At 40.0% G+C, this 14499-nt stretch overlaps 2 protein-coding genes and 1 long non-coding RNA gene across 5 annotated transcripts in view; 2 read left to right on the forward strand and 1 right to left on the reverse strand.

Moving 5' to 3' along the window:
- The window catches only part of exosc1 (exosome component 1), a gene marked incomplete in the record, with an annotated part of 5864 nt that extends 3843 nt beyond the window's left edge, over positions 1-2021 (forward strand). The window contains 5 exon segments of the mRNA XM_024260018.2: positions 1-59; positions 127-160; positions 226-276; positions 351-435; positions 1495-2021. Coding sequence (XP_024115786.1) covers positions 1-59; positions 127-160; positions 226-276; positions 351-435; positions 1495-1604 — 339 coding nt within the window.
- Positions 2022-3921: 1900 nt separating this feature from the next.
- Positions 3922-14499, reverse strand: part of knop1 (lysine-rich nucleolar protein 1) — a 10924-nt gene continuing 346 nt past the window's right edge. The window contains exons 1-6 of one of the 3 annotated variants that reach the window (XM_024259806.2): positions 9818-9877; positions 7459-7527; positions 6278-7375; positions 6154-6210; positions 4486-4536; positions 3922-4309 (exon numbers count right to left, since the gene is read on the reverse strand). In XM_024259806.2, the coding sequence (XP_024115574.1) occupies positions 4007-4309; positions 4486-4536; positions 6154-6210; positions 6278-7336 (1470 nt within the window). In that variant the 5' untranslated portion in view covers positions 7337-7375; positions 7459-7527; positions 9818-9877 and the 3' untranslated portion in view covers positions 3922-4006. The other 2 variants (XM_036211603.1, XM_036211604.1) reach the window with 2 other exon arrangements.
- LOC112137469 lies at positions 9920-12652 on the forward strand. The gene is made up of 3 exons (XR_002917546.2): positions 9920-10159; positions 10791-10887; positions 11772-12652. It is a non-coding gene; the product is annotated as an uncharacterized LOC112137469 (long non-coding RNA).

The raw sequence follows: 14499 nt of genomic DNA on the forward strand, positions 1-14499 counted from the left end.
GTGCACATCCTGTATGTGGGTTCCACGCCGCTGAAGGACCTGTTCAGAGGAACCATCAGGTGAGGCGGGCTGGACGCAGCAGGTGTGGCTGTAGTCGCACTCTCTGACGCTCTTCTGTGTGTTCAGGAAAGAAGACGTTCGCGCCACAGAGAAAGACAAGGTAAGCAGGATCTGTTTAGTCCAGCGCCGCCCGCTCCTGATGGTTTAACTCTGAGCTTCGTTCAGGTGGAGATGCACAGAAGTTTCAGACCCGGAGACATCGTTCTGGCCAAGGTGGTATCCTTCATGTTTGCTGAAGCTTCTGGTTGAAAGCTCAGAAGCTGTCACGGCAGACCTTAACCTGACGCTAGATTTCTCTGGGAGATGTCCAGTCCAACTACCTGCTGACCACAGCAGAGAACGAGCTCGGAGTGGTGGTGGCCCACAGCGATGCAGGTGAGCACACGGCCACTCTGCTGTGGCGAGACGGCGCCGTTCAACCACAAGTTGAGACGGGAGACAGAAAAATAATAATCCAATTCATGTCAACCTCGGATCTACATTGTCCTCATAGCTATGAGCGAAGAAAGCTGTGTGTGTTAGTGTGAGTGAGTTTGTTTTAGCTTTTGTGAGGTTGTCTTAGTGTGTGTGTGAGTTGGCGCATGTGCGAGTTTGTATATGCGTATGTGTGTGTGAGTTTGTGTGCCTGTTGTATTTTGTTTAAGCATCTGTGTGTTTGAGTTGGCTTGTGTGAGTTTGTGTTATTGTGCATGTGTGAGTTTGTGTTGGCATATGTTTGTGTTATTGTGTCTGTGTTAACAGTGTGTGTGCTAGCCTGTGTGTTTGTGCTAGCAGTTATGTTTGCATTAGCATGTGTGTGATTTAGTTCTAGTGTGTGTGCGTTTGCTGGCAGTTGTGTGTAAATTTGTGTTGGCATGTGTTTGAAATTCTGTTAGCATGTGTTTATGTTAGCAATTGTATGTGAGTTTGTGTGTTGGTATGTGTTAGTTTGTGATAGTGTGTGAATTTGTGTTAGCATTTGTTTGTGTCAGTATATGTTGGTCTGTGTGCTTATTTTAGTGTATTTGCTTTGTGTTTCATATTTTTTGTTTGTCTTTGCTCAAATCTCACTAACACACACACACTAATCTAAACACTAGCACATACTAACAAAAACTAAACACACAAGCATCCTAACACATACACTAACACACCAACATTTACACACTAACACACACAAACACAAGTGTACAACAAACCCACAGACATACACTCTTCAGACACACTAAAATCATTGGTTTCTCAGATTGGATGTTCAAGTCTTTCACATCAGAGCTCAAGTGTCTGCAGGCGTTAACCCTTTCATGCTGCCGTCTTTCAGAGATCTGAATCTAAACCTTTTCAGCGATTGTGTGATTTTTGACACACACAAACCTCTGTGTAAATCTCCACACACAACGTTACTCTTCATACGTGGTTTGGCGGGGGCTCTAACAGACTCTGGGGTCTCCACAGCCCGAGCTCAGATGGTTCCCATCAGCTGGTGTGAGATGCAGTGTCCACAGACACACACCAAGGAGTTCCGCAAAGTGGCTCGAGTCCAGCCCGAGTATCTGGAGGCGTGAGGGTCCTCCACCCCCCTCTGCACCCGGACCTCTCCACTACTACCTTCATAAAACAAGCCCCCCCCCCAAGGCGGCCTCTTGTCCTGCATGGAAGCAGAACTCGGTCCTGAGGCTGCGGGGGGGGCGGGGGTTCAGTCTTCTGTCTTCAGATGTTTCTGCTGGAGGATAAAATGTCTTCAATGCTCAGATTTGAACTCTTGCTCTGAATTCTGGGAGTGTGGTCGTGTCTGCTGGACTCTGTGAAGATGAGCCGTTCAGCTGATGCAGACGTCTTCTCCTGCAGGAGGCACCGAGCGCTCCTGATCTCTGCCTACAGTGTTATGTGAAGTTGGATGACTTTGGTTTGTGTGACTCCTGAACGTGTTGTTTGTCACTGCAGTCCTCTTGAACATGAAATAAAACCAAATCAAACCTGAACGCGAGGGTTCTTTCCTGCACAAAGTGTCCTGAAAGCCACCTGGATCTCCTGAGGATCTCCAGAGCAGATCAGGTTTTGTTGTTGCAGTGTCTGAGTCTGCTGAAGGTTTTCTAGGGTTCCTGCACATTTCTTCAAGTTAATTTTAAGACTTTTTACAGCCTTCTTAAGACTTTGATTTGAAAAATATTAAGACCAATTTTCTGCCTAATTCCCGTCCCAATGGCTGAAAAATAAACGATATTCTTGAACTTCAGAACAATTTCTTGCCAGTAAAGGAGTAACATAACAAATTTCAGTAATTAATTTACAATTACTAGACTACAGAAACCCTCATTACTTTATTACTCACATTTCAGTGTAATGAAACTACTTTCATAATCGTTTAAAAAAAAAAAAAAACTTTATAGACCAGAAAAGTCACATAGAAAAAGTTTTAAGCTGCACTATTTTGAAACCAAGATACTGAAATTTAAGACTTACTAAATGCGTTTTAAGGCCTTATTTTCAAATTCAAGACCTTTAAGACATTGGTCAGATTCTCTCAAGCTGTTTTCAGTGGGAGACTAACTCGGACCAATTACTATCGAGTGGTTTCAAAATGGTGGCGGCCGTATCAGGAAGCCAGTGACGGCTTTGCCCTGATATTGCGAGGGCCGCTATGGGTGACGTCAACACCTTAATTTTTCCAGTGACTAATAATGTTTATGATCACAACCCGGTTCGTTGAATTGAGAATTAAATCGAGGTTCTGAGATGTTCACACAACAGATTCTATTATACATGTTAAAGTTTCTCTCCGATCATCTATTGTCAAAGCATTCCCAGTGTTTTTTTGATTATGCAGTTTTTAGCCAAAATAAAAAAAACTGTCATTTTCTAGGACATAAGTTTCTGTAGAGCGGCAATAGATTATTAGAAATTCACCTTTGAGTTGTGGGTGGGACTGTTGGCAACCTCACCCTCACATCCCATCATCCATTTGTTTAATGTCCCACTATGACAATTTCTTTATTGAAAAAGAACATTCTCTGTAGTGTTTTAATTATGATTATCAAGTTTTTAACCTAAATCGCACAACCTTAATGTCTTAAAAAGCCATTTTTCATGTTGATCTGAAGAATCTGTTTCCAAAATCTCCTCTGAGGGGGCGTGGCTTCTGGAGCTGAGCTACAGTCAATGTGAAGATACCATCTTCTCTTCTCCAGAACCTGAACTAGACAATAGGAACAGATGAGGGTTTAGTGCATGTGCAGCAGAGCTGCTGATGGAAAGAAGATCATTCATTCAAACAGAGTCTGTCCAAGACAGTTTGATTGATTTAAAAGGAGAAATACTCGGAAATGCAAAAACAAAATGATTTCTTATTACATTTGTTCTCTTTCAGAAGAAAAAAAAACCAAAAACATGTTAAAAACTCAAAAAATCAGAGGGAGACTTTAAGCGCTTTCCTGCTTCACAGCCTCTCACCCCCTCAGCCCAACATGTGTTTTCTACGCCACAAATTCTCTTTCCAACATTTTTTCATCTACGCCTGATTTACACAATTATAATTAAAAACAATGCAACTTTAAGCTAAATTTTCTTTATCAATGCCATCCACAAGAAAATGTTCAAAACACCAAAACCACGTTTTTTTTAATTGTCTTTATGATCTGGAAGCTCAAGTTAGAAAGAAGCTCACGGTGAGGCCTGCCTTCACCATCAGAGCAAATGGGTTTGTGATAATCAGAACTATGAAAAACAACCTTCATTAGTTGATAACTTGTGTGATGTGGATTCGATTAAGAAACAAAGTCTTTTATACGCAGTGCATCAAGGAAGGAAGTGCAAAATGACGCCACCAAGCCCCCGACTTGAATTGTTTTTGTTCCAAATTCTCCAAAACATTTTTAGAAAACCTTTTTTTGGGTAATTAAAACATTTATTAAAACAATGTTCAGGAAAGTGACATCTTCTCGTAGAAAAACAGTGGCGTCCAACGCGATCAGTCATCGAAGCGGACTGATCGGCATGTGTTGATGTCAATGGAAAACTTTTTATTGGATGGCGGCGAGAAGCCAAGCCCCACCCCCCTGTTATTGAAGTCCATTCTGCGCAGCTGGGCGCGCTCAAACTCTCCCAGCAGGCCTTGCTGCAGCTGCCGCTGCTCTTCCTGCCCCATGGCCATGTTGGCCGGTCCAGGGCTCGCCCCAGGAGTCTTGACGCCCTTTTTGAGCCCGCCCATGAGCCTCAGGAACTTCTGCTGCTGCTGGGAGCTGTCGAAGTGGGCGGTGCTCCACTGCCCCAGCTGCAGGCACAAACACAGGAGGGCTGCAGGTTAGACTGATGCATCATGGGAACACAGTAGCAACAACGTTATCTACTCATAAGAATTCCACCAACAAATTCAGAAAAACTAGAAGAGCAGATACTCTCTCGGTATGAATAAAGAGTCTGGGGGGGCTAAAAGAGCCCCACACTCACCATGGGTTGAGACGCCTTTTCAACTTCCATCTGTAAGGCCCGCCTTCTTTCCTAAAAAACACAAAGTCGACATTTGAGGGCACAACAGCAAACCTGTCCGATGTTCCCGCGTGAAGAAGTTCAATCAGTTTCTTTGATTGATTCTTGAATAAGGAAACTTTAATGTTGAGTATTTAAAAACACATATTTAGACTTTTTGTTTTAATTATCAGGGATATCAGCTTTAGAAAGTGGGAAATGTTTATTTTCACCACATATTATTCACAATCTGAGTTCAAAGAGGCTGATAAGAAAACTCTGATGACCCAACATTTAAGCAGCATTTAAACGCATCACTTAAGCACAAATCTTGGAGACGTGAAAAGAGTCTAAATGTGGTTTTGTGTGTGTTCTGTGTAACAAGCAATTTGTGTGTAAGTTTTAAAGATTTGTGTGTCATTTAGTTTCAAGCTGTTGTCATTTTAATTTTTGCATTTCGTAATTTTTGTACCTATTCACAAAATGTATTGCATGAATTACAAATCGAAAATTAAACGCACACAAATCCAAAGTTACTCACAAATCAAGAATTATGTACGCAAAAAACAAAGTTTTGCTCAAATCCTAAGTTACGAACAAATCAAAATTTTTAAACAAATCCAAAATTATGCACAAATTCACAGCTATGCACAAATCAAGAATTACGCACAAATCCTAAAGCTATTCACAAATCAAGAATTACGCACAAATCCTAAAGCGATTCACAAATCAAGAATTACGCACAAATCCAGATACGCGCACATCCAAAGTTACACACACATCCAACATTGCGCACAAATCGACAGTTATGACAAATTCAAAGCTATGCACAAATAAAGAGTAACACACACACAATTCAGGGTGAGTCTATTTTCTCTCCATAGTTGTATGTTTCCCTTACGCTCTAGTCACTCTAGTCATTAGTAAAGTGCGAGTATTAGCTCTTTTATCTACAGCGTGCAAGTAATCCACTCATGGGGTGATACACAAGTGCCCGTAGGATGCCTGAAGAAGACCCACACATACTACACTCTGATTGTCTGAGTCCCTTATTTTTAACAGTACAGATGTGAGCATGAAGCGTGCTACGAACGTGCTAGAAGTGCACTGGAACAGCACTAAGAAAGCACTAACCAGAAGTCTGAGTGGGCTGAAAAAATGAAAACTCCAAACAATATTCCTGCATTTCACCTACTCCCCCCTCACTCCCCCTTGCGTGTTGTATGAGTGTTCACTACGACCCGTCACCCACAGAATGTCCGTAGAGAAATGTGCATGAAAATGTTGGATCTATGGGCTCACAGAGCAACCTCTGACCTGGATATTTAGTATGAGTCATCTGTGTGCCCCTTTTCACCTGCAGACTGTCCATATCCACCCGTTGGGGACAGCTGTGACTACAGTAAAATAAAAAGCTGCCAGACATTTTAAAGTCAGAGTTATAGCAGCAAAGAGCCTCTTATTTACTTAAAAAAAACAATCAAATCTGGTTTCATGAAACTGTGAAAGTGGATTCATCACTGCAGCCGACAGAACGTTTCTGTGGTTCCAACTCACAACCTGTCCGGCATCTCCTGGAAGGACACGGGAGCTTTCACCAGGACCAGGTGACTCGAGGTTAGTTTAAAGTGCAGCAGAGACCCCCCTCACCTGGTTAATGGTGATCTCATCAGTGTTCCCGCTTTTCTCCGACAGGAAAACCACTTCCTGAAACAGAGAACAGTAAGGACAGGACGGGAGAGAATGTAACCCCCAACACCTGGAGAGGGCTCACCTTAGGGTCCGCCCACTCGCCTTTGATCTTCTTTGATGTGTTCAGAAGCCCTCCCCCCTTCTTGGTGCTTTTCTTGCAGTCCTCTGCTTCTGTCCTGGAATCCTCACAGTCTTTGCTGACAACCTCAGCTCGGATTTTTGCTCCTTTCTTCTTCTCCTTTGGTTCTTCTGAATATTCCACATGAGCTGCTCTGTTCTTTTCTTTTTTCTTCTTCTTTGTGGATTCTATCTCTCCGTTTCCCGTCTCTGTGAGTTTGTCTTTTTTCTTCTTCTTTGTGGATTCTATCTCTCCGTTTCCCGTCTCTGTGAGTTTGTCTTTTTTCTTCTTGTGAAGTCGCTCACTTTCTTCCTCTGTCTTCTCTTCCATTCCAGCTGACCCATTTTCCTTCTTGTCTTTTCTCTTTGTCTTCTTTTTTATCTTCCCCTCCTTGGGTTGAGTCTCTCCATCCCCCGTTTTAGCTTTAGTTTTCTTCTTCTTCGTGGTTGGTCTTGCCTCCTCCTGTATCACACCATCCTCAGAGGAACAGCGTTTTCTTTTCTTGACGGATTTTGTCGTGTTTTTCTCCCCTGTTTCAGGCTCTTCCTCCTTTTCTTCTTTCACATCTTCTGGCTCCAGTTTGTTCTTCGCCTTCTTGTGTTTCTTTTTCTCTGTAGCGCCCCCCTGTGTTTGCTCTCTTTCTTCAGGTGAGACGTCTTTTTTTCTTTTTTTTGCTTTCTTTGCCGTGTCTTGTTCTTCCTCCTCATTTGGAAAAGTCTCTTTCTTCTGTTTCTTTTTCTTTATTTTATCTTTATGTAACAAACTTTGTGCAGTTTCCTCCATCATCTTCTTCTCCTTTTTTAAGACGTTCTCATCCTCTTCAACATCTTTGCCAGTATTCTTTCTCTTCTTCATTTTCCTCTCATCGCTTCCCTCCTCTTTCTCTTTCTTTCCAGCTTTCCTTTTCTTCTCTTCTTCCTCGCCTGTGTGGTTTGTGTCTTCAGAAGTGGAGTTCTTGCTTTCATCTGGACATTTTTGTTCTTTCTTTCGTCGTTTCTTTGTCTCTACCTTGTTCTCTTCCATCTTTGTCTCTTTTGGACTCACAGCAGAAGAAGATTTGGCCTTTTTTGGTAAAAAAAAAAACAAAAAGTCTAAGTAAAGAGTGAACTTTAGTGGAAGTGCAGGTGGAGCTGAAGAACACAAACCGGAGGTCTGGCTGGTTGCTCGGGCTGAGACTGCAGGTCGATGTCCCTCTGAAGGTCCAACCTCCTCACCTGCAGCAAAGCATGAAGGAGAAGAATCCCTGTAGGTCAGATACCGTCATCCACAACCTCAGATAGTCTCACAGAGTGGCGTTTTTGAGGAGAAGAATCAGAGCGGAGAGGAGCCAGAAGACACTTCTGATAGATACATCGATCTAGAACATGTGCTAATACCTGGGAATGAAGCAAACACATCGCTGGAACGGGCCTTCAGGCTGCATCAAACTTCCCTCCGTTCACAATTCAAGACAAATCGATGCTTTTTCTCATGTTTTAACAGTAACTGTGACTTCAACCCTGGAGGAGAGTTCACAATGCTTCATGTTCATGTTCTCAGTGCATTTTCTAAGCTTGTCCTCAGTGAATTCTCTGTATGTTGTCTGCATGTTTGCTTGAAGGCTTTTTTTGTATGTTCAGTTCCTTCTCATCAATGCTACTGAAGCTGTCTCAGCTCAGACAATCTGCTTTTTCTGTTTCAGAATCTTTCTGGTTATAACTAGTCTTTTCAAAGTCAGGTTGCTCCAGCGATTCAAAGATTAGTTTGCAAGAATATCTAGTTTGTACGTCAGCAGCTTCTCTGAATGTTTTCTGCACAAACACAGTCTAGTAATGCCGATGAATTTATCAAGATGATGTCTCAAAGTTGAGTCATAGCACCCTGAAAGTCTTCTTTGAAAGGCTTCACTCACCACACATCCAAGAGGCTTCATCAGTCTGAGCGGTGCTGGGTTCAAGACCACATATGGGCTCTACAGGCTGGTAGCTGCAGAAACTGTGCCGTAAATAAAGACTAATGCTACGTTCACATGTCCAGTTTCAATGTCCAGATGTGGTGAGAGGTCACGCGGCGTGTTTCCAGACGATTCTCTAACCAAGGAGTCTGCAAACTTCAACATTTAAAGAGCCAATTGGGTCGATTTCCCAACCACATCTCAACTGGAGCCACAAAGTCTTACAAAAATAAGACACTTCCTTTTATTAGTTTTACTATTATGGCAACGATCAATAAATTATCACTTACTTATCATAAATATTACAAAAAAAAATTTTTTTCCTAAATACGACAATGGCTATTACTTTTGACATAACTTCCTTTCAAAATAAAAGACATAAGATCATAAGTGATTATAAAATAAGACTATATACAGTTTATTTGACAGATATTGGTGGAAATTCAAAAACTTAGCTATGTTGAAGGAATTAGGAGCTAATTAGGAGCTTTTCTGTGATTTTTAGACCAAACTGCACAAAAAAAAAAACATTGAAACAGTCCGCTTTTTAATACGCCATGAAATCTGGTTGTGCTTAATGACCTCGAATTCAGTGGAACGCAGCGCTCTTTTCTAAATGTAATAAAACAATTATGAAGCTGTAACACTTGATGGATTGTTGGAGCATTATGGGTACTGTAGTCAGTAGCCTGGTGGAGTGATACGTACTATTCTTCAAATGTTTGTGAATGACTTGAATAAACTTGCTTTGATGAATAAGCCTCATAGAAAGATAGGCTACTTTTTTAAATAAAGAACATTTCAATTTTCTTCAACAAGGGGAGCCACAATGGAGGGGTCAAAGAGCCACGGGTAACTCTGGAGCCTCAGGTTGCAGACTGCTGCTCTAGCCCAAATCCTCTTCAAAAGCTCAAATATCTGAACTTTGGTGAATCTGCCCATTAAGTCAACCAATCAGGAAACTCAGCTTCAGCAGTGATGATGTGATCAAAAGATGCAATCCAAAACCAACACGGAGGAAAAGCTGATCATTGCAGTTTGTTTTCCTGAACTTCATGATGTTTTAGTTATTTGAATTTAAACTACAATACAAAAGTCCTCTGATTTCATTTATTTGTTTGTATGTTTCTCCTTTTGTTGACTTTTGTGGACAGCAAGTCATTCATCTGTAACAAAAACAATAGCTCCTCCCACACGCGTCAAGAGCGTCGCTTTTATGATCTGCATTCGGCGTGAACACAGCTCCAGCTACAACAAAGCGTTCATGTGGGCGGAAGTGCTTCACAAATCACACCTTTACCTGGTCAATCGTCGTGTCCTCAGTACGTCGCCACGCAGGCCTCTCAGACACAAAAACTACGTCTTGATCGGAATCCGTCTGTGAGCCAAACATGGAACTAAATAAACACGCGGACAGTTTCTAGCACCGCCTCTCACACGCAGCGCGCGCGTGCTAAGCGGCTAAAGACAAAGCCATGCGGATACCCGGCCTAGAGAGCGGAAAAAACTCAATCTTCCATCTTACAAAACGAAGTTTCCGCGGCTGCGCTGAGCCATGCAGGATCTCTCACCTTGGTCACTTTCAAAACACGTGTGTCAGTACCCGATCCCCATTACCTGACCACGCCCTAATCGCGCGCATGTATATTACGTCACTTCCTCTTCACCGCCAACATTTGCGACGGTGGAGAGTTTTGGATTTGATTTGCGTCAGCTGGATTTGCTTTCCGATAGTTGGGTGATCGGATAGCCGAAACAGAGATCCTAAAACTGTATATTTAACAGCTGATCCCCACTGTCGCTACTATTCCACAAACCATATTCCAAAAACATCCATTCTTCTCTCAGTAACGGATCTCCTCCTTCAACAGAGTCACCACGTTCAAAGGATGACTGCAGTTACAAACATAAAGGTAAATACAACTTAGCTTCAATCCTTGATATTTGTGCTTCGTTGCTAATTTAAACAGTTCATACATTTCATAAATACAACGTTATCATATTTGTTTACATAAAGACCTCAAAACGTGTTTTGTATGATAGTTTTAATATGTACTTGTAGAATTTTCCTGATGATCATGGAGGACATAAGACGAGATGAGGATTAAATTTGTGTTTTTTAATATTTAATGACTGAAATAGTTGTGAATCAAGAGCAAAGGAAAACATGTTTGTAAAAATCTTGTAGTTGTGTAAAATCTACAAGTTCTACAGACACATTTCTGTACTGTCACAGTAAATTTTCAAGCTGTTGATGGTTTCATATTTGCTGAGGCAGGAGAAATAACATTACCTTTAGTTTGAAATTACCTTTTAATCTAAATTTTAAATTATTTTCTCTATGATATATATGATGAACACATGAAATTCTCTGTTTTTAGATAGAATATGTCCTGGACAAAAACCTTAACCAGGTCCCCAATTGGTTTTTCTGTTTCTGGTCTCCCAGGACTTGAACCAGGGACCCTCTTACTGTGAGGCAAGAGTGCTGACCACTGTGCATCTCTATTTTTTTTTTTTTCTTTTTCTCATTTTTTTTCACAGACAACAACTAATGTTCATCACAAAAAGGGAAGCAGTTCTCAGAGAATTTTGTTGCTACCTGTGGGAAGATGATGCGTGTCTAATTCATGAGTACAAGGTAATCCTATATACAAGATCTTCATGTTGTTTATTTTAATGCCATCTTAACATTTTTTTTTTTTATTAAAACGCCATATTTCATGTTTATCTTTGTGGGTAGCAAGTCATTTTTCACATCATTTTTAGAGTTTTGTGTGGGTAGTTAGTTTCAAGCTGTTTTATATTTAAGTTGTGCATGTGTAAATTATATTTTGTATTTTTTAATTTCATAATTTTTGTTCTCTTGCAAAAGAGTTTTCTGAGTTACAAATCAGGAGTTACGCACGCACAAATTCAAAGTTACACACAAATCAAGAGTAATGAATGCATAAATCAGGATGAGTCTATTCTCTCTCCATAAGTTTCCATTTACTACAAAACTGTGCCAATAATAAATTTGCTTATTGGAGACACCACGGTTTTTGGGAAAATAATCTAAATTTATCAACAAAAAAAAGTTATGGAGCTTGGAGAGAGTGATTTTTGGGGCATATAGAAATTTACATATTTCACCAAACTGCAATGGAATTTGTTTTAATATTGCTGAACAGTATAGCTTTTCACTTAATTCCAACCCTCTACAGCAGAGAAGTTGGAAGATGCAATCCTTTCTTCTCTCGCAGTGCGTCTCTGCATTCTATAGAGGCAGATGGGGGTCTCTTCGTTTGGTTGTTGTGATATCATACTGGCTCATCGATTCAAACAAAGTAATTTTTCCAAAGTTAGATTGAAAACTATTTAATAAGAGAAATACTCAGAAATGCAAAAACAAAATGATTTCTAATTGGGTTTTTTTTTCTCTTTTGTAAGAAAATTTGCTGCACATACATGTAAAAAACTAAAAAAAAACATGATTTTCATCGGAGGAAGACTTCATTGTTTTTGTGTTTATTGTTTACTCAGGACATCCAGTGTGATGACATCCAGAGAGACATGGAGAAGCACAGCATTGATGTTTGTCATCAAAAAGGAAGGCGCTGAAAGAGAAGATCCTGCAGATGTCGGCGTTTTCTTGAAGGTGTGATTCTACTGGAACACATGAGATCTCCAGCCAGAGCGTGAGCAGCAATGCTTGGAGGAATTTATGCAGTGAACTTGGCTTACCCAGAAGAACTGAGATACCAGTATAAATTCATTCAGAAGGTGGTCATGCAAATGAATGGGGAAAAGCTTTCCCCAAAAGTCCTTGTGTTCAAGATCAAAACTTCGCACAGGAACTCTGGAACACTGAAACCAAACTTCTGGATAGGTCTGAGATGTTGTATGTGATTTGAAGACTGTTGGACAAATGACCAAAAAGCCTTAGAGGCTGCAATACCCAAAAGTTGTTTCATGTTGTGCTGCGGAAGTTTCGTTTGTTTATGTCAACATTTACTTTGGGATTGTGGTTCCCATTTTCACTGTTTTATGATTTTGTGTTGTACATACAACTGCAAAATTCTTTCTTTGTTTAGTATGATGTTTCATTTATGTCAAAACTCCACGCAGAACGTTATAGTTTAGAGAATGTTTATTTTTCACTGAGCTCTGCACTGATTATTGTTCAGTCAGAGTTGTGATGTTGTATTTACATTTTTTTATATAAACTTGAGGAGACATCTACTAATTAAAGCTGCATTCTTGTATGCCGTTTTAAGTTTAAATAACCTAATAAGTCATTTTGACTTCCGAACAGTATGATGACACGTTTAGATTTGGGGTATTGTTTAAACAAAGCCTGATGAATGTTAGTTTAAAGAAATTGCTTGATACCAGATTTGTTTAATAAAACATTTTTGATACTATTGTGTGTGTGACTGCTAAATTTATTGTAACAGACACATTTTCACTCTAAAGAAATAACAAGTAAATGCAAGTACAAAAAAATAGGTAAACCATGCTAAAAAGGAATAAGCTAAAACAACTGAATAACATTAAGTTATATTTACTCAAATTTATTAATTAAATGTGCAAACAGAAATAAAAGAAATTAAGTAAAATTAAGTAAACCATACTAATAAGGAATAAGCTAAGACTACTGAAATAATTTAGGTTGTATTTACTCAAATTTATTAATTAAAGCAAACTTATTTATTAATTAAAGCAAACTTAAACTTTTTATGTTGGATTTACATAATTAATATTCGTGCAACACTCTTGACAAAGAAAAATTAAGTCAATTGAAAAATACATTTTTTTCAGTGTAGATAAGGGCGGTGTACACTGAAAAAAAAACTAATAAGATTTACTTAAGAAAATCCTCGTAACAATTTGCACTAACAATTATTGATTAAATTTTACTGCATTTATGAATATAAACTTAGCTTCTTTACTAGAAAATTCTATGTATTTCCATAATATTTGAATTATTATATAAATATTATGAGGAATAATTAAGTATATATTACTGATGCAAAAAGTTTGTTTTTTCAGTGTAGTTGGGGCTGTGTTCCTCGACCTGAAAAAAGCTTTTGACACTATAAATCATAAAAAACTACTGACCAAACTAACAAAATTCAATTTCCCCTCAAAAACTGTAAAATGGATGGAATCCTATTTATAATAATGCATTTTATTTCAAAGCGCCTTTCAAAACACTCAAGGACACTGTACAAAGTAATATGTATATATATATATATATATATATATATAAACACAATAACATCATTTAAAATCAAATTAAAAATGAATGAGCGTCATGAATTTGGGAAAGCAGATTTGAACAGATATGTTTTGAGTTTGGATTTAAAAACAGAAAAGGAGTCAACATTGTGGAGGTCAGGAGGCAGAGAGTTCCAGAGTTGAGGAGCCGAGCGACTGAAGGCTCGGCTCCCCATGGTAACCAGGCGGGCAGGATTGACGGAAAGCTGAAGGGCGGAGGAAGACCGGGGATTTAATATGGAGAAGATCAGATAGATACGAAGGAGCCATGTTATGGAGGGCTTTGAAAGTGTAAAGAAGAAGTTTGAATTGAATCCTGAAAGTAACCGGGAGCCAGTGCAACTGTTGGAGAACGGGAGTGATGTGGTGGAAGGAGGGAGTTCTGGTGATGATGCGAGCAGCTGAATTCTGGACCAGTTGTAATTTATTTAGTCTTATTGGGAAGACCAGACAGGAGGGCGTTGCAGTAATCGAGGCGAGAAGTAACCGGACTATGAACTAGAATGGAAGCTGATTGGACGGTGAGTGAGGGGCGGAGACGATTGATATTACGAAGATGAAAGTAGGCAGACCGGGTAATACTATTGATGTGAGATTGAAAGGATAATGAACTGTCGAGGATGACACCCAGACTCTTATCCTGAGGGGAGGGAGAAACCGAAGAGGAGTCAATGGAAAGAGTGAAGTTGGAGACTTTGGAAAGGGTGGATTTAGAACCTACAAGGAGTAATTCGGTTTTATCACTGTTGAGTTTGAGGAAGTTTAAGGTGAACCAGGTTATAATTTCAGACAGGCAGGAGGAGAGGGAGGATGGAGGAAGAGAAGAGTTGGGTTTACTAGACAGATAGAGCTGGGTGTCATCAGCAAAACAATGAAAATCAATGTTAAATTTACGGAATATATTGCCAAGGGGAAGAAGGTAGGTTATGCAAGACCCCCCGCCGGGGTAGCAGCTGCAGCCGAGACCCCCCCAACACCCGCCATGGAGCCG

Source organism: Oryzias melastigma, linkage group LG1 (genome assembly GCF_002922805.2).
Source record: "Oryzias melastigma strain HK-1 linkage group LG1, ASM292280v2, whole genome shotgun sequence".
Lineage (NCBI taxonomy): Eukaryota > Metazoa > Chordata > Actinopteri > Beloniformes > Adrianichthyidae > Oryzias > Oryzias melastigma.